The 26,904-nt window shown below is 38.9% G+C and overlaps 1 protein-coding gene across 2 annotated transcripts in view; it reads left to right on the top strand.

Moving 5' to 3' along the window:
* The window catches only part of LOC115232353 (chitinase-3-like protein 1), a 52,692-nt gene extending 27,716 nt beyond the window's left edge, over positions 1 to 24,976 (top strand). Inside the window, exons 4-11 of one of the 2 annotated variants that reach the window (XM_029802191.2) lie at positions 5,990 to 6,099; positions 7,845 to 7,968; positions 9,083 to 9,268; positions 10,739 to 10,858; positions 17,988 to 18,121; positions 19,598 to 19,623; positions 20,558 to 20,758; positions 24,863 to 24,976. In XM_029802191.2, coding sequence (XP_029658051.1) covers positions 5,990 to 6,099; positions 7,845 to 7,968; positions 9,083 to 9,268; positions 10,739 to 10,858; positions 17,988 to 18,121; positions 19,598 to 19,623; positions 20,558 to 20,751 — 894 coding nt within the window. In that variant the 3' untranslated portion in view covers positions 20,752 to 20,758; positions 24,863 to 24,976. Of the gene's footprint in view, positions 1 to 5,989; positions 6,100 to 7,844; positions 7,969 to 9,082; positions 9,269 to 10,738; positions 10,859 to 17,987; positions 18,122 to 19,597; positions 19,624 to 20,557; positions 20,759 to 24,862 lie in introns of those variants that run through there. The other variant, XM_036512224.1, reaches the window with a different exon arrangement.
* Positions 24,977 to 26,904: the final 1,928 nt, after the last annotated feature.

Here is a 26,904-nt window from a genome sequence, read left to right as displayed (position 1 = left end):
TGATTAGTACTCTGCTTGTCACCATCCTAAAGATACCAACCTGGCACTTTTGGTATCATACAATTCCATTAGCATCGAAAAGACATCCAACATAAGAGCAAACGCTGAATGTACCCAGCACTGATGGAAACTTCTTTCGTCATATAAAAATTACAATCGACATATGCTGAAAATTTTTTTAGCAAACTTTAAACAGGAATAATGGGACTAGAAGGTTCCTGATACCTGTGGGGTATCTTCCTTCTCCCATTACAATTATTTTTTGCAGTCTTAGGATTCTGGAACTCAAAGAAGAAGAGGCTTACAAGCGGATGCAATTAATGGTTGTTTATTTGGTTCTCGTCTCATGGGGTTTGCTCCCGACGACCATCTGTATGTCAGCACATAGTTCATTAGCTCCATTCGCGAGAGGTACATTACCTCTGGAGATAACGGGTAAAGTTAGAGCGAGTTAAGAATCCGCAGTGTTGTTCAACGTGAGCACCAAAGCGAGAGAAGAGAACGAGTTGCTCAATACGCCCTCCTTAAATAGATGTTGCCCATGAGAGCCTTGCTGTGGTCTAGTGCATAGCAAACATGGTTGTGAGATCTCGCTCTTGTCTTGGACCTGGCAATGGCCGCTGGCGAGATCTCGCACAAAATGGCACTGGCTTCTTGTATCATGCTACAGGGACCCCCCCCTCTGAGAACGCCAGTGCGAAAATTAGAATGACTGAAGCATGCACAAGAAAGCAAAGATGGCCACCAATCACAAACAACAAGATGTGGTACAAAATACAATACAAAAAGTGAAATTGAGAAAAAATAATCACAAGCAATGTAAAAGGCGCATGCACAAAATATTTTAGAGTTCAATGACAAGGCATTGGTATTGTTCAGCACATGAGAAAACAATTGTCTGTCACAGGAAGAAAAAAGAAAAAAGTTAGATGTAAATAGTTCTAGTGAGTTTTTTGGGCCAATGCACTGTGTGGCCTGTCCTGGTGACATAGGGTTTGTTCGTGTTAGGTAGTGGCGACGTAGGTGGAGGTGGAGGTGATGGAGTGGTCAAAGGTGCATGTGCAGGTGGTTGTAAAGGATCAAAAGTGGGCGTGGTTGGGGTGTCATCGAAGGGTGTGGACACCTCAAAATGTGCCCTTTTAAGTCTGTTGACCGACACGGTCCCTGCCCGACCATTGATGTCGAGACTAAAAGTCTTATAAGGAGAAATGAGAGGTCCTTTGACAGAATCATCCCGAACAAAAACATGAGTCAATCTGTCAATGTCTGGTGCGAGTGAGAGGGAATAGACTGGTCACGCAGATGCATGGGTGGAAGACTTGAGAAATATGAGCAAAGCCTGGTGATATACAATGTTGGATCAGGATGGGACAAATTGTTTGTCACCAACATTGTGCCAGGGAGTGCCAGGATGGTACCGTAAAGGAGTTCAGCAGAGGAGAAACCTAAGTCTGTTTTAACAGCAGTGCAACAACCAAGAACGATAGGCAGGAATTCTGTCCAAGACTGTGGATCAGGAGTGGCACGTAGAGCAGCCTTCAGTTGCCTGTGAAAACGTACGACCAGTGTGGTAGCTGGTTGTACGAATGTGGTGAACGCCTAGGAATCGTGATAATTCACCAAAAAAAAAAAAAGGAAGCTTCGAACTGGCATCCACGATCAGTGGTTATTTTAGCTGGGACACCAAAGCAAGCAATCCAGTTAGAAACGAAAGCTCAAGCAACTGACTCAGCGTAAATATCCACTATTGGAACGGCTTCAGGCCAACGAGAGAAACGATCGACGTATGTCAGTATGTAAGAGAACCTGCGACTGACTGGCCATGGTCCAACCAGATCAATGTGGACATGGCGAAAGCAAGTCTCCGGCAGAGAAAACTGTCCAAGAGGAGCGCGAATGTGCCTGTGGACTTTAGAACACTGGCATTTCACACAAGAGCATGCCCAAGCAGTGCATATTAAGCCAGAAAAACCAAGCCATAATAAGCTTCACCGAGGCAGCGATGCCAGAATGTGACAGTGAATGCAAGGCATCAAAAACAGAACGCTGGTGGGTCGCAGGTACAAACAATCTGGGAGAACCAGTAGCTGTGTCACAAAGGATTGTGCCTTCAGCAGACGGAAGTGGAAGATAGGCAAACTTGCAACAGGACAGCTTGGTGGAAGTTAGATCCAATGTGTCCAGAGCTGGCTGATCCTGTGCAATGGCAGGTAAAATGATTGCAGCAGGAGTTGACAAAGAACATACAGGGAGACGAGAGAGTGCGTCAGCAGGTACGCTCTCTGTTCCAGGTATGTGCCGAATGTCACTCGTGAACTGGGAAATGTAGTCCAGGTGACGAAAAGCACGAGGCGAGTGTTTGTCTGATTTAGATGACAGAGCAAATGTAAGAGGCTTGTGGTCAGCATAAATCACAAAATCCCAGCCCTCGAGTTGATGTTGAAAGTGACAAATTGACAGGTAGATCGCTAAAAGTTCGCGATCAAATGTACTGTAACGATGTTCAGATGGCTTTAATTGACGAGAAAAAAATGCCAAAGGCCGAGTTTCGTTGTCGATGGTATGTTGCAAAACAGCACCAACCGCAGAATCTGATGCATTAACTGTTAAAGAGAGATGAGCATCAGGAGCCGGATGAGCAAGCAAGGGAACAGAAGCTATTTCCTTCTCAATGGACTCAAACGAAGATAATGCCTTGGCAGAGAGGGTGATGGAAGCATCTCTTTTTGTATTTGCTTTCAGTAGTTGAGTCAATGGAAGTAACTTGTGTGCACATTTACATATGAAGCGTCCATAGAAGTTGACGGTTCCCAAAAAATGACGCAATTGGCATAGAGATGTGGGAGGTGAGACGTGTTGAATTGCATCGACTTTGGAAGAGAGAGGTCTAATACCATTAGATTCGATATAATGCCCCAGAAATTCCAAAGAGGACAGCATGAAAATACACTTATCGGGGTTGATTTGCACATTGTAGGTGCGAAGATGTTGGAAAAGTTGAGATAAGTGTTGGAGATGATTTTTTCACGCATGTCACTAGCTATGAGCAAATCATCGACATAAGCGAACACAAAGTCAATTCCACGGACTTCATTGATAAACTTCTGGAATGCACTCTTTGCATTCTGCAAACTGAAGCTCATAAACAGGAGCTTGAAACTTCCAAAGGGGTGGTAATGGCAGTTTTGGGAATGTCGTCAGGGTTCATTGGAATCTGATGATATGCTCGGATGTGATCAACCTTGGAAAAAATGCAAGTTCGAAGAAAAATCCTGAAGATTCCTTATAGGATAGCGATCGGGAACAGTGACCACATTTAAATGTCTGTAATCCCCTACCTGGCAAAAGTCTGAATCCCCTTTTCTTACTAAATGTAGAGGAGATGCCCAAGGGTTGGTGGAGGGGTGAATAAGGCCGAGTTGAAGTATATGTTCGAACTCAGAACGAGTTTTTTTTGAGCCGATCAGGAGTGAGTCACTGTGGACGCGAAAAAACGGGTAGTCCAGAAGTAGTGATATAATGGCAAGTTGAGCGTGTGACTTTCACTGATTTGAAAGTAGGATCCACCAGCTCTGGGGAAGAAGCCAAAAGGGAGTGGAACTGGTCACCAGCAGTGGCGACAAAAAATTACAGGCTGAAAACAGCATTAGTAGTAACGCGAGTAGGTGTGAACAAAGACGTAGAATCGTCCACGAGTCTCTGTTGCCTGACATCTACTAATAAATGAAAATGGTTTAAGAAGTCCACGCCCAGAATGGGATATGGTAGATCTGCTCTAACAAAAACCCCACCTCCCTTTTATGAAGATTGATAACATGATCTTTGGAGAAGAAGCAGTTCTGATCATCATTGTAATACTGTTGATTATTGTGACTGTCCAAACACATCTGAGAAGTTCAGTGTCATGTGTCAATTAGTCAAGACGAATATAGAAAAAATAATAGCTGCTTTTGCTGTCTACATCTCTTAATATTTGTTTCAAATTTTGGCACAAGGCCAGCAATTTCAGGGTAGGGGCTAAGTCGATTAAATTGAACCCAGGGCTCAATTGGAACTTATTTTATCGATTCCAAAAGGATGAAAGGCAAAGTCGACACAGGTGGCATTTGAACCCAGAATGTAAAGACGGACGAAATGCTTCTAAGCATTTTGTCTGACATACTAACGATTCCGCCAGCTTCCCACCTTCATCTTTTAATATTGTCAGCAGTTCACTTGGAAGGGAGCAGTTAAATATGGTTCAATGTGAGATACTATAAATGAAAGGAATGGATTGAACCAGAATCGGTGAATAACCATATAAGCTATTTAATAGCAAACAGTACCCGTTAGTTTTACTAAAACGATTAAATTAAATACTGATTAGGAGGTAACGATTTGAACACAGTATAGCCACGAATTGTTACCTTCTTGTTTGAAAATTACCTGCTTGTCTGTATAATGCCATACAAGAAGCAAAAGATTACATAGATTAAATTATTATTATTTGCAAAGGTGGGCATCGTTAACCGAAAAGTTAACTTCGATAACTGTTAATCAGTTAATTCTTTCAAAATGTAATGGAAGTTATCGATAAACCATTAACATTAATTCTTATCATAGAAAAAAAAAACATCTAAAAACACTTTTAAAAAGTGACAAAACTATAAAATCCGTGAATTTCAATTGAATTGAAGTTAACAGAAGTTAACTCAGATCAACTTGAGTTAACGGAAGTTAAATATAACAGAAGGTAATTAGTCCAATAATGATTTCCAAAGTTAATTTAAAAAGTTAAATCGCTAACAAAAATGTTAATTTTGTTAATTAACAATTAACGGATTAACGGTTTGGTGCCCAGCTATGATTATTTGATGGAAAAGGTTAGCAGCTCTTATTTGTAGCGTTTTTTTTTTCCATATTCCTGTGAAAAATCAAAAAACAAACTGTTTTAGAAAGCCTCTGTCTACATTAATTAAACCAAGGAAGGTCTGGGTAGAATCAACTAATATTATCAATGTTGACCAAGAGAATTCAGAAGGAATAACACGAAGCATATTATATGATAATAAACAATTCTTTAAACATTCAAAACATGGAAAATGTTATGACTAAATAGAGAGACTACATGGGACTAAAAAGTTCAAAAGTGAACAGAGATACGCATTAAAATAGGTGAAGAGAATTCTCTGAACACATTCTAGTTTTATTACTTAACTTCTCTTGGGTGGTAAACTGGCAGAATCATTAGCACGCTGGATGAAATGCTTAGCGGTCACTACATTTCTGAGTTCAAATTCCGCCAAGGTCAACTTTGCCTTTTATCCTTTGAAGGTCGATAATGTAAGTACCAGTGAAACACTGGGGTTGATGTAATCGTCTATACTGCTCCCCACAAAATCCAGGCATTTAGTAGAAAGAATTATTTAATTCTCTAAGGTGGCAAGCCAACAGAATCATTAGCACGTCAAGCAGCATTTTGTCTATCTTTACATTCTGAGTTCTGAATTCCACCGAGGTTGACTTTGCCTTTCATCTTTTGGGGCTGGTAAAATAAGTACCAGATGAACATTGGTGTCAATCTAATCGACTAGGCCCCTTCCCTGAAATTGCTGGCCTTGTGGCAAAATTTGAAGCCGTCATTTAACTCCTCTGTGTTTGGATATTTATTCTACCCTCGAATTTCCTTTATTATTCTAATGATTATTACGCAGCCGTGATATTTCTTTCTTACAGATCCATTTGGGTCATTTTTGAGGTACAAATAATTTGTTTTTGATAAAGAATTTCATCTTGCATTTAAATGAAGGGAAAACTTGGTTCCAACTTTGGGATGATCTATGTTGGCTAAAATGAAACATTAAAATAAGGCACATGATTAGGTTTGTTATTGTTTTTAAATATTGAAATACCATTGTTTGGGAAATTATTGATGTGTAGAGCCCAAGACATTTCGTTTTCTTTTTAACACCATCATAGAATAATATAATATAAACATTTTTTTCATAAGGAGCTCCATGAGAAATTCAGTCAACAGACGCCGAGGTTGCTGTTGAGTTTTGCTGGACCAGCACCGATTGAGAAGATTGAAGTTGGGTTTGAAGTAGAAAAGATTAGTCCGTAAGTATTTGTGGTTGCTGTTTTACTGTTCCAGCCTCTGCTGCTGCTGCTGCTTCTACTGCTGCTGTTGTGGTTGCTGTTGTTGCTATTGTTGTTGTTGCTTCTACTGCTGATAATGAATGAATGTTATTTCTTACTAGTTGATGTTTTCCTAGGACTGATTGTAATCAATGGCTCCCAAACATTTTGGGGTTGCTGTCCCCTTGACATCCAGACCACATTCCCAGCGCTCCCACCCCAACTAACCATCACAAACTCAGACCTCTCTCTGAAGCAAATGCAAAGCAATTGTTTTTCACAAATAAAACTTAACCTGATCAACCCATTATTTTGTTGTTTTCACATGAATCGCCCCTTTTGGCTATTCCATTAACACCCCACTTTTCTTCAACATCCCCTTGGAATTTTCCACCCCCCCAGGGAGGTGTAATACCACCCACTTTGAGAACCACTGATCGTAATGATTCTACTCCTTTCGGAATCTCTTGTATTCTCCAAACGACAAAGAAAATACAACATTGTAAACCAAAACAATACTCTTACTGTTTGGAAATACACATTATTTCTTGGGTTGTGTGTTGTAATTAAAGATAGAATTTTGGGTGTGTCTGAGCTGTTTCTGGCTTTTTGTAATTCTTCAAAATCTATTGCTTGGGTGCATTCTATTCCATTCTCTGTTAGAGTAGATGGGTTCTTTCTTTCGCGTAATGACTGTTTTAATTCAAGGTGTCTTTTATTCTGAACTTTTGTCCCAATCACAGTTCCAGATATTTGTTTGTGTTTTCTTGAAACCGAAGTTGTTTTGAAGGATAAATTTTGATCTCTCTATGATGAATTGACCAATATGGTCTGGAATTTCATCAAGGAATTTTCTTAGCCAAAATGCTATTGCCTTTAGTTTGTATTCCTGTGGGATTGTAGCATACAGATTTACTACATCAAATGAAGCGATTTTTTTTCAGGAGATGGTTTAATAGATCAAGGTCATCCTTTATGAAACTTTAAGAAAAGTTTTAACTGTATGTCAAGTTAGTTCCTAAGCCACAGACTGAGTCTACACACAATTGGTCTTCCTTTGAGATTCTTCAAAAACGATTTGTTTGTACAGAATGAGTGATATTCTTTGCAGGCGTCATTAATTGTTTTATTTTTGAGTACTTTTGGAAGTCCGTAGAAGAAACTCATTTGGCCTATAAAACATTGTTAGATAATCAATTTCTTTATTAGTTAAGCGTTTTTCCTTGTTGCTTTATGAGGTTGTGAAGTCTCGACATTGCTTTTGTTTGCTGGTAGTTGCTTGCTATACTGTCGTTGTATCTTGAAGGAGCAGAATTAATGCAACATTTTTGTAATGTTCTATATTTATAATAACCACAGCACTTTTCTCACCAGTTTCTTTTATAATTAAGCTATAATTGCTTTCCAGGTTATGTATGGTTATCCATTCTGTTTGACCACACACACACAAACGCACGTGCGTGCGAGAGAGAGATCAATTGGTTTGCCGTGAAAAATTTCTAAAACTTCTTCAAGGAATACTTCTCAGCAAATCAATTTTATCCACTTTAGAAATGTTCGTTTTCACTGACGGCTGATACAAGGCCAGTACTAGTTCTAGGCTGTTACTGACACACACACACACACATACACACAGATAGATAGATAGACTGACAGCTATAGATATAAATATATATATGTGTGTATTTTGAACCACAGTAATAAGAACTGTTTTATTTTATTGTCAGTTATGTGGATTTCATCAACATCATGACCTATGACTTCCATGGCTCCTGGGAAACCACCACTGGTCACTCGAGTCCTCTTTTCCCTCTTTCAACTGACAAAGGAGATTTTATAAATTGGAATATGGTTGGTATTCAGATTTCATGCTCATGTTCTTTTTCCTTTCTATTCTTGTAAATTATGATGAGTTGAAATACTTATAATATAACACATACAGCTATGATAAGCAGGAAGCAGAGGGTACTGAGTGTGTGATTGTTCACTTAAAACCATTACATTTCACTTAAGAGAGTCAATGGCATTGACAGTTGAAGAGCAATAGAGAGTAACAAGGCATACATACACAGACATACGCAAATGCACCACACGCACACACACAGAAGAACATCTATATGAAATTGTGCTCTCTCTCTCTCTCTTTCTCTCTCTCTCTCTCTCTCTCTATATATATATATATATATATATTGCTTATAGGATGTGATTTGTACACAATGGAGATTACTCTCTCAAAGTGCTGGGTGTTGAAACACCTGAAGCGGTCATGGACAGGCAAGATAACTCGCCCAGAATCCCATTGAGGAGTGATGGATACCGATGTTCCACTGTTTTGTGGCTTATCGACATCACGCACCCGAACTGACTCGGAAGCAAATCATAGCACCAGTCGCCACTATTCCATCCTTGAGTCTGGATATAGACTACCCGGCAACAGTGTTATAACACTACAAAAACCAAATCAGTAATGAACACATAAACAAGCTTATATCTCTTCTTAACGACTTCTATGACTGCCTTCACAAATGCAACTAGACACACCACACTGTGCATTGCACTGTCAGTACATATGCGCCTTTATAAGGTTTAGGACAATTCACTCGCTATTCCCACAGGGGTGTCAGGATTTCCCCACAACACCATTATAGTTCCTAAATTTGGTGTGGTGGAGTAAGACAATGTGAACGACAATTTGTTAAAGATAGACTAAGTCAGGATGGAAAAGAATGGCACAACCAACACAGAATTGGGAGTGCATTGCGACAAGTGGTGTATCTGGTCAGGACTGTGACAATGGATTTGGTACGGATTTAATGGAAAGCTTCATGCTTCTGAGTTCAGTTATTATTGGGATCAATAGGCTGTGATTTGGCCTGAATATTATTGAATTGCTTTCTCTTCCATCTATATTTCCTTCAGTATTCTCTCAAATATGTGCTGCCTTTTCCAAACGTTCTCTTTACAGGCCTATTCTGTGGCTAATTGGATTCACTTAGGAGCTCCAATAGAGAAAATCAATGTGGGTATTCCATTTTATGGCCGGTCTTTCACTTTAGCAGACCCAGCAGACAGCTCCCTTGGAGCACCAGCACCGCACGCAGGTAAAAATGGAACCATCACCAGAATTGCAGGATTTCTATCATACTTTGAGGTAATTTCCAAACAAATGTTTGACAAGTTTTAAAGTTTAAAAGATTTTCATAATGTGGTCTGATTAAAATAGATTTAAGGTAAATAAAAAGGTTGAGTTTTTAAACAGAATTCAGTTATTAGATGTGGTTATATTAACATTAAAAATGCGTTTAGGCTTGTGGGTCAGCAGTGTAGATTACTGATCCAAATATGTTGATTAATGAGCCAAATATGTTGATTGATGAGCCAAATATGTTGATTGATGAACCAAATATGTTGATTAATGAACCAAATATGTTGATTGATGAACCAAATATTTGACTTAGATTCAATTTTTATTTGCATCCTACAACTTTACTTTCTCTTGTATTACCAGCCAGAATAAAATACATTATTAACTGTGATCTATGAGCCTAAAAGATCATTTTTACAAATAAATTATGGAGGAATTTTTTTATTGATATAGAACTGCAAACAGTGAAGGTTTCTCTCTATGAGTGTGAGTGTGTGTGTGAGTGTGTGTGTGTGTGTGCATGTGTAAATGAATAATGTGATCAAATAGCAAAGAGAAAAGAGAAAACATTAGATGCAGGTATGGCTGTGTATTAGGAAGCTTGCTACCCAACCCCATGGTTCCAGTTTCAGTCCCACTGCAGAGCGCCTTGACCAAGTATCTTCTACTTTAGCCTCAGGCCAATCGAAGCCTTGTGAGTGGATTTGGTAGACAGAAACTGGGGATGAGGTAGTGAAGCATGATCTTTCAATGTTGGGCCTCACAGAGGCAAGGATTAGTGACCGAGAGCTTTTGCAACATGCTGTGCTTGAGTGGAAAACCCATCAAGCCAAGTGAAACTGTAATCGTGGCAGATACTGGGGTCTCACAACTGGAACCCTTGCTGGTGGCATGTAAAAGCACTTTCAGAGTGGTTGGCATTAGGAAGGGCAACAAGCCGTAGAAACCATCCCAAATCTCTCAGCTTTGGTCAAACCATCCAACCCATGCCAGCATGGACAACGGATGTTAAATGATGATGATAATGATGATGTGTGTGTGTTTCTTTATGTCTGTGTGATTACATCCCTGTAACGTTGCAGTTTTACAAAAGAGATCGATAAAATAAGGTGTCAGACTTAAAGAAAGTAAGTACTAGGCTTGATTTGTTTAACTGAAAATTCTTCAAGGCAGTGCCCCAGCATGGCCACAGTCCAATAACTGAAATAAGTAAAAGATAAAAGATACTAAATATATAATTTATAATGAATAAAAACAGCAAATTTCAAGAAAAAAGTTGTAACACCCCATATTGGTTATTTAAACTTTCTCTAAAATAATTTTACAGCTGAAATTAATCTTTTAGTTTTCCTCTCCAGGTATTAAAATAGAAAAATTATTTTTGAAGAGGATTAGCTATATAGATTATAGAATTTATAGAGTGTATTTCTTCCATTATAATTGCTCTCTGTCCTAAAACATCTTTCCTCTTCTTAGACCTGCAAGATGTTACAGAAAGGAGCTAAACGTCACTACATCGATGAACAGAAGGTCCCATATTTAGTGCTGGGGGATCAATGGGTTGGATATGAAGACGTGGAAAGTGTCAGAGAAAAGGTAAGGATTAAAACATCACAATCTGGTTTACAAGGGAATCAAACTCACCATAATTCTCATGCAATTTTTCATCCTTTGTGTTTTTTTTTCTTTTTTTCATACATATTGATTTCCAGTTGACTGAGATGAGTTAATTATAGATGAAATATCAATATATTTCGCACCAATTAATCAAACTCAAAGTCGTTACATCAAGCTGGGTCATTTCCATCTGTTTCCACTTTCACTGATTCAGTTGAAGGAGATTAAATTTAGAATCCAAACAACAATGGTTTGCTTCCATTCCAATGTGGGTTCCAGCTTAGCAGCGGATTAATATCTACATTTGAATAAATATTCTGATTGATCTTTGTGGTTGTTGTTGTATTTTGGTTCCAGATAGTTTCACCAAAGTCTTTGGACATCTCCATTTTAAGGTAGCTAAGAACTGTATTATATGGTGTGTGCTACCATTAAGGTGTGATTTGATGGAAATTTGAATGCTATTCCTAGCAGGTCAAGTGACCACATAAAAGCTTTCTTTTATGTGGTGTTAAGATCCTTATACGTCCTGACTGAGTAGATCTAGGGTCAAAAGCATTCCAGCCATGACCAACATGTCTTTTTGTATATGAGTGACTACATTATCCAATGTATTCTTTACTTTAGACAATAAGGTGTAATTCGAGATGAGATTTGGTTGCTATTTCTAACAGGATGAGCAACTAGTGATGTGTCTGTTTTTGATTGTCAAAGTATATTCATTATGCTTACCAGAATTGTGGTGAGTCTCCACCAACTCAGTGAGAAATGTTCAGGCAAAACATCTTGTGGAATGAATTATTCTGTGTGTGTGTGTGTTGTGTGTGTGTGTGTGTGGTGTGTGTGTGTGTGTGTGTGTGTGGTGGAGGTGTTTCAGTGTGAATGTGTGTAGAAACAAGCGATGGCATGTTTGGACTGAAGCAAGCTGAACATAGCAGTAATTAACTAATTATGATAATAAGCCTCTTGAGTAACGGTGTGTCTTCATTTTTCTCTTAGAGATGGTCAAGTTGTACTCCACACTCTTACTGCTATTTCCTCCAATGCATCTATTATAAATGAAATTCTTCTTCTTCTTCTCTGTCAGACTGTTTCAAACTCTACATCATCTTTTTTCTGTGTTCATTATTTGTATTGAGCCATTTCCCAGTTTCTGTTTTCTTTTCTGCTAACTATAGTTTTCATCATTGCTAAATTGATTTCTATGTTTCTCATTTCTTGACTATGCTTTCATGGACATTTGGAATTGTCTTCCAATTATTTACCTATGAGAACTCGGTTGTAGGTATTCAGAAGTTCCCAGCGACAGACAATCTTCAAATTCTCTGTCATGGTTTGGATATCTAAAATAATCAAATTCTGAAAAACACCTACTTGTTCACAAATTTGCTTGCTGAGTTCATTACTAACTCTTGCTTTGCTCACAACAACCAAATTCATGGTTTATATGGATCTCACAAACCATTCCTTTAACTCTGTTGATGCAGTACTTTGTCAATAAAAATTATAATACTTTGTCCAGTTCAATATTTAAGAGATGAGGAATTATGTACATTAGATGGATATTTGTCCTCATCTTGTTTGTTGTTAACATTTCTACCCTCCAGCCTTCTTCAGGTGTCTTGGGGAAATTTTTGAAAATTTTTCAATGTATATTATTATATTAGTATATTAATACTATATATACTAATATATACTGCTTGGAATGAACTCGGAATACTTGGGGTTAGCAGCCACACTCTTAACCACTATGCCATATGCACAAGGGCAATTATGGAGTGAATTTTAGGGCTTATAAATCTAATATTCTCCCATGCTTCCTCAATACTGGTTCCCATTTGCTGCTCATATCTGCACTTGGTCTGCTTAGGTGGTTGTTGTGTCCTAGCATATGTGCTGCTTCTTTTAGTTTTCGTATTTTCCAATGGTTGTTCTCTGTCTTATTATTTTAACTTCATCCCACAGGAGGAGATGGTCTCCATTTTTCCATACAGGATCATCTATACCCGATTTATCAATATCTCCTCATGTCACAGCTTGGCAATGTTCGTCTACCCTTATTTTGATGGGGTGGCATGTTTTGCCTTTGTATAACCTACCACAGCTGCATGGGATGGAGTACACGCAGTCTTTGGTCATATTCCCTTCTATTGGTACACCAATAGAAATAAACTGACCACAGTCTGTCTACTAGGCCTCGAAACCGGTTTTATATTATGATCAGTAAAACCGAAACCGATTTGCCAAAACTGATTTTAAGGCTTGCTGTTTCGGATCTTTTCAATAAAAGATGTTTTATGTAATACATTCTACCAGTATACGAAGTTTAAAAGTGTTTAGTTACAAATAACTATTTTTTAAATGTGCCGGTCAAAGTGAAAAGATCCGCTGTTTCTTTTTTTTTTTTTTTTTCGCAAAACATTTCTCCATTTTTTCTTTTCAAGAAATATCATTGAAACTGAACTAACTGAACTGTTGTCGGTCGCCTTTAGTTGAGAGTGCTGTGTTTCATTGAAACATATCGCAACATATCAATTCTCACCTTTTTTCCCCTTGAACCTTAGATCAGCACCTTGTCATCTCCTTCGCTAACCCCTGGCTGACTCTTTGAATTTGCAGTTAACTGAGTTTATTCATTGCAAGTCAAGGGGTTGCTGTTAGTCTTCAGTCGGGTGATCTTTCCCCTTGAGCATATGTAATAACCAGTTCCAGATTCATTTCAAGGAAGTAACACTAATTTTTTTGATAAAAAAGTGAAGAGATCGCTGTAACAGACGATAGTGATTGCTATAACAGACGATAGTAATGATGAAGCTAACAAAGCCAACAAGACATACTTTGTCAAACAGATTTGGCTCACGAAAATGCTTGTTTTCCCCAGCTAAAACCTGAATTTAACAAAGTTCTAAATAAGGTAAGAAAAATTTCAAAACTTTTCCGTAAATCTCCTACAAAAATCGAAATTTTGCAAGATTTTGTACGAGCGAACTTTGATAACAGAGAATATAGACTTATACTGGATTGCAGAACTCGGTGGAATAGCACATTCCATATGATTGAGAGATTTTTGAAATTGAAAAGCTGCATTCCAAATGCCCTACGAGCAGAACTTACCACAGATGTCGTCGCTGACGAAGAATGGAAATCTCTCAATTTACTATATGAAATTCTGCATTCAGTAGAAATTATTTTGAAGGCTATTTGCACTGATGATACGGGTTTACTGAAAGTGGAATATTCTATAGAATTTTTATTGAATAAACTTAATATCATCGGCAACCCTTTGGCTCTAAATCTTCGTGAAAGACTTATGCATAGATATAATAAAAGAAGAAATATCGAAACCTTGATTCTCTTGAGGTATTTACATAACCCAAGGAAATTTAAAGGTGAGTCAATTTCTGGACCTTTTCTATTTTTTAACGAAACAACATTTAAGGAAGTATGCTGAACAAACATATAGGAGATTATTTCCTGAACATGATGCTGAGAACACAACAGAATTTTACAAAGAAAATGAAATAGGAGGGAACCTAAAAACAAGTGTTACTGTTGTCCCGTCTACTTACGAAGGTAATGGACTCATTCGTGAATACACAAGCGCAATGAAGAAAATGAATGAAGAACCCAAGATGGTAACAGATGGATTTGAAATCTCTAAAGAATTCGGGTACTATTTAAGAAGAGTGATCCCGGTGCGCGCACTCGCGTACTCGCGCATCCGCGCTAGCTAGTCGTGACTAGTCGATCCTACAACGACTAACTAGCAAAGTAAATAAAACACAAAATAAATATTTTTTTAAAAACAAAGTAAATAAAACACAAAAACACAAAGTAAGGATCGACTAGTCACGACTAGCTAGCGCGGATGCACGCACCGGGACCACTCTTCTTAAGTAGTACCCGCGAAAACCGGTTTTGAGAATTACTTATACTTGAACTTGGTTTTGGGAATTATCGGTTTTTTGCGAGCCCTAATCGCCACCAATTTTTTTTTTATGATTTCCAACAAGCACATAGTTAAGCCTAAAAGGTCTTTCTACATGCTAGAGATAATAGCCAAATCTTTAAACATTATTTTTATATAATTTCAAATAAACATCGACCATGAGGCTGACAGTGTGTTTTCTCAACAATTCGATGATTTCGTTTTGCTTTGCTGCTGAGGTGTGGGTCGCATTTTTTGGAATCGTGCTGTAACATTCCATTAGCTTTGAGTCTTTCCCCAATGTGTACTGGAATAATTTCATAAAAGGACCATCTTCTGAATAAAGATCTTGAAAAGTTTCATTTTTGTTTCCTCGAAAAAGCAATTCGTTTGCACAAAGAAAATGAAGAATATCAACAATGGAACTGATATAATAACGGTTTTTGCTCAACTGATCATTTTGCAAGATTGAAGACACAGATATTGTTGTGGATAAACTCTGTTGGCATTCCTTCCAGGTTACCATAGCTTGGATATGGGATGCAGAGTTTGCATGCTTATTTAAACCTTTTTTTTTTTTCTTTTGCATGATGCTAATTAGAATATCCATTTTTAATAAAACAAGTATCAGCTCGAGCAGAAGTATTAAAGTGCCGACAAGCAAAACAAGGCTTTCTTTGAAAGAGAATACTCTAACCATAAACGACCAGTATACATGCTTGATGAGAAGTCATGTCTCTGATTTCCATAAATTTTTGGATCAAACTTTGCGAGAACTGGCTGCCCTGGTTGGCAGTCAACCTGTCCTAGACAATCCATTGAGGGCGTCAAAGACTTTGCAAGACCTCCCTTGACCTCCCTTCGTTTGCAATTCTCTTCTGCTTAGCCATTATTAGATGAATCAGATTGGAAATTCAGCAATGATTGCTTCAGTTTTCTTTTTCGGTAGTGATTCATTATTTTGTGGCACTGGTATTCACAATAATTAATTCTAAGATAGAATATCCTAGTAAGAGTAACAATTTCCTAAGCTTTATGTATTTTAAAATTAAACTCGAAAGAGATTTCGGTTCAAGCATTTTTTTTTTTTCTATTTCTTCTAAGTTATGCTTTTTTAGTTAAACACAAAATAATTTCAGCATAAACTTTGTTCAAAGAGTAAGAAAAATTATTCAGTGAAAGTTCTCACCTGAAAAATACTTTCTGAATGCATATTTTGAGAAATTTCAAAAATTTTCTTTCCTTTTTCATGAATAATAATTCTCTCTGACTAGTAGAAATAAAATGACTTTTTAATGTCCGTCTTTGTTCATATATATACGCGTGTAGTGATGCATTTACTACCATAAATCTCTAACTACAGCGACAATTCTTCACATACTATTCAACAGCAACAAAGAAAATCACCAGCACGGCTGTCGCCACCATGAGCACCACAGCAACAACAATAACAACTGACCTAGCATCACCCACTCCTTAATTCAACCCACAGTTGATGACGGGGTCAGCAGCCAATTCTGCGACAACAATTACAGCTACAACAAACACTTTGGACCAGCTCTAAATTTACCCACATTTTCATATCACCAACTACTAAATCAAAAGAAATTCAATTTATTGCATCTTTAGCAACTTCAGATGTTGCTTATGAGAAAAAAGAAAAAGGTGGTGACAATGTATTGCTTTCAAAAGTGGATAAAACAAATTCTCATACTGGGATGGAGGGGCTGAGATTCTAACTGAGGGTGCTGAGCACCATTCTTAATAACTCTTATTCCTATATAACATTAAAGCTTGATAACTAGTCTCTCTCTCTCTCTCTCTTCATCCTTACCATTTAACATCTATTTTCCAAGCTGGCATTGGTTGCATGATTAGACAAGGAGCTGGCAAACGAGGGAGCTGCACCGGGCTCCAACTGTCTGTTTTGGCAAGGGTTCTATGTCTGCTGCATGCCCTTCCTAATGCCAACCGTTTTACAGGGCACACTGGGCGCTTTTGTATGTGGAACCAGCACCAGTGCATTATGCATGACATCAGCAGAGGCGCTTTACATGTGGAATGGTACAAGTGCTTCACATGTGGCACTAGTGCAGATGCTTTATATGTAGCACTGGCCTTTTACAGGGTAAAATGGCAAGGGTGCTATTTATGTGGCACTGGCACAGTTAGTTCATATGTGACACCAGCAGGGGATTTTTATATGTGGCACTGGCACAAATACTCTTTCATGACACCAACATGGATACTTTTTACCTGGCATCATGTCCTTTGTATGTGGCACGAGCATGACTGCCTTTTCACTTGGCACCACCACCTCTTTTATTCCAGCATTCTCTTCGTTCAACAACAGCTTGTACTGTCACTACCCTAACACCTCTCTTCTCAGTATTAACGAGGATGGGTTTTCTCTAATGTCTTCATTAATTCTGAGGTATTGCCTCACAATCTGGCACATGGCATGCCTCTCATTCTCACAGCATAGAACATAGGCAAACCTTTTCCTTTCAGCATCCCATGTTGGAAGATCTATCAAACATGTAGCTTCTCTTTTAGCTGCCTGATATTATTCATAAGTTCACCACACCACACCCACCAACTGTCTCTTAGCTTCTGTGTCTCTATCTACTCTACTAATCCACCACCATATAATCCTAATTCCAATTTGGTCTTACTCCATCACAGATTTCATTTGCAGACCATAAAAATGTCTAATTCTCCTTTATCCCTTCCTCTCTATCCTCATGACTATTTTTTGAAAGTTAGAAATGGCAGCAGTAGACTATATTAACTTCTGAGTCTTCCTTCTACAGCTTGTTTTTTCTGTTTCTGAATACTTCTGGATCTTATCCTGGGGTGACCAATTCCTTATCTGCATTGACTGGTACATCCTTCCTCAGGAAAGGCCGAGCATTCACAATTAGTTAAATATCTCCATCATTTCTTGATGAGGATGAAGTCTGATTCACGTGTTTACCTGAGGAGTAATTAATGAAGTGCTTAATCTGAAGGTTCTTGAAAACGAACTTATAATTAGTTTATCATCCACGCAAATACATTAACCAATTCAGCCCAACATTATCATCAAATAATTCACACCATTAAAATACAAAAATAAATGAAATAATTAAGTTAGAAAATAATTTTTGTTTCAAATATATTTCTTTTCTTGACTTGTAGGTTCACTACCTGAGAGTGCATGGTATCAATGGAATGATGATTTGGGCAATTGATCTTGATGACTATAAAAATTACTGCAATAAAGGCTCATATCCCATGATGCATTCAGTCATAAAAGCTTTACAAGACACTGAGTAAGTCCTGTTTAATTATTTTAAAGCTTTCGCTCGTTACAAGGTCGTTAGACCACTGAAAATGTAAGAGCTACCAGAATAAAATGGACGCTAGACAGAAGTCAATAGGTGACGATGTTCATTAGACTTAAAAGCCTGGAGGTCATATGGAAGAAGAAAATAAGACTGTGGACTTGTTTTTGTGAAAGATTGCTTTTGATTTCAACAGATTCTCAAAATTGCAGGATCATCTTGGATTCTGTTTCATGTCTTTGAATTAATCTAGTCTATCAGTGGGCTTTTTTACTTATAGTAATAAATATTTTCTGTATGAACTATTCATTTTCATCAGAAGATAATAGAAATAAAATATTTGGCATAATAAAATGTGCACCCCCACCCCTACTACACATAAAGTAGGACTTGGGTGGTGCCACTTCTACAGGGACATTAACCAGATACAATGGCAGTTCAGACATCAGAAAGGGCATCTAAACGATAAGTATTTTGCTAACATGTTAAAATTCTTAATCTAACAACAATTGTCTTCTTTCTCACTTTTCTGCTGCCGTTTCTCTGAGGTTGCAAGCTTCAATAATCCCATTCATTCTTACCTGATGTACCTGCTTTTTATTCCTCACAAAACTGAATACTTTGTCCAATCCTTCTTCTGCTGTCTGGAATCCCCTCCCACCCAATGTTTCCCAGACAAAACTCAAAGCTCGTCAACTACGTTGATCTAAGAAGGATCACAAGAACCATGGGCTCACTGACAAAGAAAAATAATAGGAGTCGGTCCACTGGGTCTTTGACTTCCAAAGATTAAATATAGTGTTTGACCAGTGTCTCATAGCAATCAAAGGCATTTGATGCTTTGCATTCATAAGATTTCAAGCTATTTACTCTGTGAGGCCCTTGTGTCAGGCTTCAACTCTTTTTTTCAGCTAAGTGAATTGGAGCAATATGAAATGAAGTGCCTTGTCTAAAGACACAATTCACTGCTTGTTCTGGGAGTCAATCCCATAATGTTACCATCAATGGGCCATGAGTTTTCACAGAACATATTGAGTTCAATCATATTTTTTCTCTTTTTGCCTCAAAGAAAGTAACTCAAAACTAAAACAAAAGCTTTCAACGTAAAATAAATATAAATATAAATGTGTGAGTGTGTGTGCGCGCATGTGTGTGTGTCTGTGTATTTCTCCAACCCCTGCTTGACCACTGGTGTTGGTGTGTTTATATCCCTGTGACTTAGCTGTTGGGCAAAAGGGTCCATTTGAATAAGTACCAGGCTTACAAAAAAGAGAAAAAGGGATTGATTCGTTTGACTTAAATTCTTCAAGGCAGTGCTCCAGCATGACCGCAGTCTAATGACTGAAACAGGGAAAAAATAACAAAATCTATTTTCCCCTTTATGTCAATAATTTCTGCCTGTGTAAAGATTCTTTGCTTTTTAAATGCTTTACATTTCTGTTTTATTTCTGTTTTATTTTACAGAAATTTACGTTCTGAAGACAAAGTTGGTTTGTATTAAATTTTAAATTTCTCTCCCTTTGCCATGGTTTGATTCCACCTCAGTATTAATGAGGGTGGATGCATGAGGCTTCGGGGTTCGGGTATTTGGCTGACATCTGTAGCATCACCAGTTTGATTCACAGTGCTACAGTGTGTCCTTCAGTAAGATACTTTCTTTCATGTCCAACCAGTTGGCCAGAATGAGTTGTACCTGTAATTCAAGAGGGACCATCCTTGTCACATCCTGTGCCATGCTGAATTTCTCTGAGAACTATGTTAAGGGTATACGTGTCTGTGGAGTACTCAGCCACGTGTTTGTTAATTTAACGAGCAAGCTGTTCTGTTGATCGTATCAGCTGGAACACACATCGTCATAATTGACGGAGTTTCAGTATTAATGAGATCAATATTTCTCCAAAATATTTGGGTTTCTATTGGTCCTGTAGGGATTTGGTCATTCTTATTTGAAACAAATAAAGAGAAAAACGATCTTCATTATTCCATGAGAAACAGAAAAAGGATTCTATGTTGAATGTTCTTTGATGAAAGGAAACACAAGACATAATCAAAATGCATCCTCTTATGCTGGAGTTTGATACTTACAGAAATATTTGTTCAATTTGAGCCTAATTCTCACACAAAAACTGCTTTATCACTGCCAAAACGTCAAAGTCATTTTTTTTTTATTTCATAACTCTGCTATGAATATAATACAAAATCTTAATAATGTTTAAGCTATGAATGCTAAAAACTTAAAAGATACCCTGTAAATATTATTTAGGGAGATTGTTTTGATTTAAAGAGAGATTATTATTAAAACAATAGCAGTAGGATGTGAACTGCTGTTGCTTCTGAGAGTAGTAAAATGTATTTTCTGCTTAAACATTTCTGAGATGTTCTTAAAATGTGCAATTACTGAATGGTTTCCATTTCATTTCTCAGGAACGATTAAAGACAACAAATTTTGCTTCAGAAAGAAAGCTGGTTTCTATGCAGATCCCAGTAACTGTCGAAATTATATTTACTGTGGTTCAGTAATGGAGAAATATACAGGGCATTGCAACAAGGGTCATCGGTGGAATGATGCCAATAAGTCATGCGAAGTTGATCAGGGCAATACTTGCACCCAAAACTGAATTGCTTGTAAGTTGGTTGCATTTTCTTTTTAAAATCTTTTACATTTTATTGAAAAATTTAAGAGTACACTAAGATAGACATATACCATCTGCAAAATGCAACATTTGAAAATTTTGCTGGAAAGCATGCAATTGATGTGGTTATGTGAACTAACAAGTTCCATCCCTCACCTAATTCCTAAAATCTTTTGCTTATCTAAGCTTCACCAGAACACTATTTTGCCGATATACAACTATACAGATTTACAACCACATAACATTACAGATATAGTCATGTTGGTAATTAATTTAACTTTGATCCATCACCTAGCATTTAATTTATCTGTCATCCGTACATAAAAAGGAGTCCATTTTGAAATATGAAAACTTGGTTTATGCTCAAACCCCAGTTTAATTCTTAAGGTTAGAAGCAGTACAAAAGCATCAATAGCTTCTCCTACCCATCCACATCATTTTTCTCTCTTTCTTTTTTCACCAAATATCTACTGTTCCACCCAGCTTTCCCACCAGCCTATATATTCTGAATAATGGATCACATTGAGCCAGCCACCTAGTCACTTACCGATCGGGCCAACATACCAGCCAAATTGACTACATTCTTGCAAGGCAAAGGGAGAGATGGCTGCTTATAAATGCCAAAACCTTCCCAGGTGAAGAATGTACCCCACAACATAGACTGGTAGTTAGTGACTTTAGGATCAGGACTAGGAGGACAACCAGAAGACGACAAATATGGAGAAGAAGGATCTGGAAGCTTAAAGATCCTGCAAATGGACAGAGATTTAGGGACATATTACTTGAAGCCTCTGACGAAGTAGAAGGGGATAGAGCATCACAGGGGGTAGAAGACAGCTGGACGTTTCTAAGGGACAACCTGCTGAGAGCCACTGACCAGATCTGTGGCTGGTGCAAAGTCCCCTCTCGACCTAGAATAACGTGGTGGTGGAACAATATTGTAGACAGGGCTATTAGAGAAAAGAGACAGGCTTGGAAGGTCTGGAAAAATGGGAGTAGCAGGGAATTGTATCAGACTGCCAAAAGAGAAGCTAGGAGACAGGTTTATTTAGCCAGAGGGGAAGCAGATAAGAAAAAATTTGCCAATGTTCTGCGCCGTGAGGACCAAAGACTGGAGGTGTTTCACGTTGCAAGACAGTGTGTGAGAGAGAATCGTGATGTGGTAGGAGAGAAGTGTGTTCGCATGGAAGATGGTTCACTTGCGCTAAATGAGGATGCAAAGAGAGAGGTTTGGAGATGCCACTATGAAAGGTTGCTGAATGAAGAAAATGAATGGGATAGAGAGTCTGCCGAATGTTGACCCAACAGAGGGACCAGCTATCCGAGTTGATAGTTCCGTGGTAGCTAAGGCAATTAGAAGCATGAAGACAGGAAAAGCCCCAGGCCCATCAGGAATCACTGCAGAGATGCTCAAAATGTCTGGTAGTGACGGCTATAGCCTAGTCACCCGTATAGTTAATCAGGTGATACACAAAGGAGTCATACCCAATGACTGGTGTAGCAGTATAATAGTCAACTGCTACAAAGGTAAAGGTGATGCCCTAGATACAAATAACTACAGAGGTATCAAGCTGTTGGATCAGGTGATGAAGGTTACGGAGAGGGTCATAGCCCAACTAATTAGAGAGAGAGTTAGTTTAGATGAGATGCAGTTTGGGTTTGTGCCAGGGAAAAGTACTACTGATGCTATATTCCTGGTAAGGCAGCTGCAGGAGAAATACCTAGCCAAAGATAAGCCCCTGTACCTGGCTTTTGTTGACATGGAGAAAGCCTTTGACAGGGTCCCCCGATCCCTTATCTGGTGGGCAATGAGGAAACTAGGGATAGATGAATGGTTAGTGAGAGCTGTGCGGGCCATGTATAGGGACGCTGCTAGTAGGGTGAAGGTTGGAAATGAGTACAGTGAAGAATTCCGGGTAGAGGTAGGGGTCCACCAAGGCTCAGTACTCAGCCCCCTCCTATTTATCATAGTCCTCCAGGCAATAACGGAGGAATTCAAGACAGGAAACCCTTGGGAGCTCCTCTATGCTGATGACCTTGCTCTAATTGCTGAGTCGCTATCAGAACTGGAGGAGAAGTTTCAGGTGTGGAAACAAGGATTAGAATCGAAGGGCCTCAGAGTCAATCTAGCTAAAACCAAAGTCGTAATCAGTAGGAAGGTAGACAAATCACAAACACCTTCAGGTAGATGGCCCTGCTCGATCTGTAGAAAAGGTGTAGGTAGAAACTCTATAAGATGCACCAAGTGTAAGCTATGGACACATAAGAGATGCAGCAATGTCAAAGGAAGGCTAACTAGGAAGATGGTTTTTGTATGTGGCAGATGCTCTGAGACCAACTTCCGTCACTTTCCAGGGAGAAAAACTAGGAATAGTTGATAGTTTCCGTTACCTAGGTGACCAAGTCAGGGTGTGCTGAAAGTGTAACTGCTAGAGTAAGAATAGCTTGGGCAAAGTTTAGAGAGCTCTTACCTCTGCTGGTGACAAAAGGCCTCTCGCACAGAGTGAAAGGCAGACTGTATGATGCGTGTGTACGAACAGCCATGCTACATGGCAGTGAAACATGGGCCGTGACTGCTGAGGATATGCGTAAGCTCGCAAGAAATGAAGCCAGTATGCTCCGATGGATGTGTAATGCCGGTACTCACATTCGGCAGAGTGTAAGTACCTTGAGAGAAAAGCTGGACCTAAGAAGCATCAGTTGTGGTGTGCAAGAGAGACGTTTGCGCTGGTATGGTCATGTGGCGAGAATGGATGAAGATAGTTGTGTGAAAAAGTGCCACACCCTAGCGGTTGAGGGAACCTGTGGAAGAGGCAGACCCAGGAAAACCTGGGACGAGGTGGTGAAGCACGACCTTCGAACTTTAGGTCTCACTGAGGAAATGACTAGAGACCGAGACCTCTGGAAGTGTGCTGTGCGCGAGAAGACCCGGCAGGACAAGTGAGTCCATAACCCGTGGCCTTCTACATGGGATGGAGCCAGCCTACGTATGCATACCTTCCCTTCTTGGGACACAAAACTCTACATGTGAAGACGTGTTGAGGCAAGTGAGGATCAGAATCAAAATCGATCAATGGAAATTGCGGATGTGTTACCAGTGCCGGTGGCATGTCGAAACTCTACTTGTGAAGACCCGTTGAGGCAAGTGAGGATCAGAATCGAAATCGATCAATGGAAATCGATCAATGGAAATTGCAGATGTGTTACCAGTGCCGGTGGCATGTAAGAGAACTTTCCGTTTCGCGACCGTTGCCAGCACCGCCCCATTTCGTGTCCATTGCCAGCCTCGCCTGGCCCTCGTGCCGGTGGCACATAAAAAGCACCATCCGTTCGTGGCCGTTTACCAGCTCTGTCTGGCACCAGTGCAGGTGGCACGTAAAAAGCACCCACTACACTCACGGAGTGGTTGGCGTTAGGAAGGGCATCCAGCCGTAGAAACACTGCCAGATTTGACTGGGCCTGATGAAGCCTTCTGGCTTCACAGACCCCAGTAGAACCGTCCAACCCATGCTAGCATGGAAAACGGACGCTAAACGATGATGATGATGATGATTGAGCCACAAGTCATCCAGTCTGATAACCACATATATGGATGTATGCTCACGAGCGCACATGCGTGCATGTGTGTGTGTGTTACACCATGGAGGTTTTGATGGAATCTTTGTCTCTCCTGTTTATCAAATATTTAGTAGTTATTTTCTGTTCCTGGATAGCAAAGGCATATCCTCTTGGTCGGATGTAACGTATCTATTGTATAACCGAGAGAGGCTACCCTTCCTATCAATCATGCCACTATCCTTTAGCTTGTGGTATACGTACCCATTCTTCTGGTAGTGTCTATCGAGGGATCTTCCACAGCCTTTCTATAGAACAGGTATAAATCTTAGTTCAGAATTGCAATGGCTGATTCTGGTTTCTTGTCTATCCATGGCAGAGTAATTTTCCATGTGGATTTCTGTTCATAAACAAACATTTGCAAAAACAGGGAACTATTTCAAATTGCTGCTACTGAAGTTTATATATGCAAATAGATATTTATATATGTAATTGCAATAAATTGTATAATCATGACAAAATGAATTCATATTCATTTCAGAGTAACTTTTTAATTGAAAGAATGTACAGAATGGAAGCAGCAAGGCACAAGTTCCAGATTAATCAATGTCATTATATGCATAATGAATAAAATGAAATATTTTTTAAAACTCAATTGTCTACAGAGTTTTTTTTTCCCCCCATATTTTATTAGTTTAAATTCAAACATAAAATGAACTTTTGGTGGGAGACAAACACAAACACAAAGACGACAAGCTTCTTTTAGTTTCGGTCTCCCAAATCCACTCACAAGGCATTAATTGGCCTAGGGCTTGCCAAAGGTGCCATGCAGAACCATGTGGTTGGGAATAAAATTCTTTAACACACTGCTACATATGTGTGTGTTTGTGTGTGTGTCTGAGTCTGTGTGTCATTGTTTTACATCTGCTTTTCCATGGTTTGAACATGATTTCTGAGGTAGCGTTTAACAGCCAGATGCTCTTCCAGTCACCAACACTTTTAGTCCCTTTTGAGAACATAAAGGGACACAGTATGCCTATTCTAAAATCAGTTACATCCTGGACCTTATATTCATTCTTTCAACTATGCCATATAATATTTTGTATATTTTATGATGACTGTATCCCATTAAAGCAGGGGCTCTCAACCAGGGCTCATATGGTCCTTTGGGGCTCATTCAAGAATTTTCTGTTAAAATTCATCCGGTGAATTATAAGAAGTAAAACCAAAAAATTGCTTATATTTCTTCTGCAAAACACCAAATATTTTAGCAATTATTTTACATAATTCTTAATAATATCTCTTCTCTCTATATATAAACGGCAGTTTGTCTGTGCGTGTTTCTGTGTGTCTGTTTGCTTGTACCCTCACACTGACCATGGCTTTCAACCGATTCTGATGAAACTTGACACACACATAGCCCAATGTCATAATTCAAAACTAACGCAGCGAAAATTTTGAAAAGTTCCCCCAGTTCTGAAAAAAATAGGTAAATTCGACATGGGGTCGAGAATCAGAAACACAAACCACAAACTGTCTAGGGGACGCTACTCCACCTTTTTTTACTCTCAAAAAAAATTTACCATAATTTTTTTCCATTTTTTTGCTATTTTTTGGCTATAACTCTCTTAAAATGCTTTATAGTTATTTCCCTTACAAACCTGAGCAACGCCGGGCGATACTGCTAGTTTAATTATAAAAACGTTTTTCTTTTTAAACATCAAATGGCTGTGAGGGTCCACCCAACAAAAATTGGAATCAAAGGGGTCCATCATCATCATCATCTCATCATCATTTAACATCTGTCTTCCATGCTGGTATGGGTTGGACGGTTTGACTGAGAAGGGGTAAACTGAAGAGCTGTACTGGGGAGCCGATTTGGCATGGTTTCTATGGCTGGATGCCCTTCCTAATGCCAACCACTCCAAGAGTGTAGGTCCATAGGGACAAAAATGGTTGAGAACCATTGCATTAATGGAATAGTTGTCAGTTTAAATTTTTATAATTTCATTTTTTCTTTTATTCATAACATTATATTCTGTTGTGTCTGGGGTGGGGGGAGTCGTTTTCTTTTTTTGCCTTATAATAATGTGATTAATGTAAAACTACTCCAGTCATTCACATCATCATCATTTGATATCCTTCTTCCATACTGACGTGGGTCAGATGGTTTGACAGGAGCTGGCAAGACCAGGAGCCATATTAGGTTCCAGTGCCTGTTTTAGCAGGGTCCCTGAGCTATGTCAAGGTTCATAGCTCAGTAATTAGAGCATTGTGCTCTCAATCATTAGGTAGTGAGTTCAATTTTTAGACAGGGCTGTGTGTTGTGTTCTTGAGCAAGACACTTTATTTCATGTTGCTCCCGTTCACCCAGCTGTAGAAACGGGTTGTGACAGCACTGGTGCCAAGCTTTGACTTTCCCTTGGGTAACATCAGTAGCGGGGAGAGGGGAGGCTGGTATGCATCGATGACTGCTGGCCTTCCATAAACGACCTTGCCTGGACTTGTACCTCAATGGGTAACTTTTCAGGTGCAATCCCATGGTCATTCATGTACCCCTCTACAGCTGGATGCTTTTCCTAA

The sequence above is a fragment of the Octopus sinensis genome, linkage group LG2 (genome assembly GCF_006345805.1).
Source record: "Octopus sinensis linkage group LG2, ASM634580v1, whole genome shotgun sequence".
NCBI classification, from domain to species: Eukaryota; Metazoa; Mollusca; class Cephalopoda; order Octopoda; family Octopodidae; genus Octopus; species Octopus sinensis.
The sequence above is the reverse complement of the archived record's forward strand: the minus strand, read 5'-3'. Positions and strand labels throughout refer to the sequence as shown.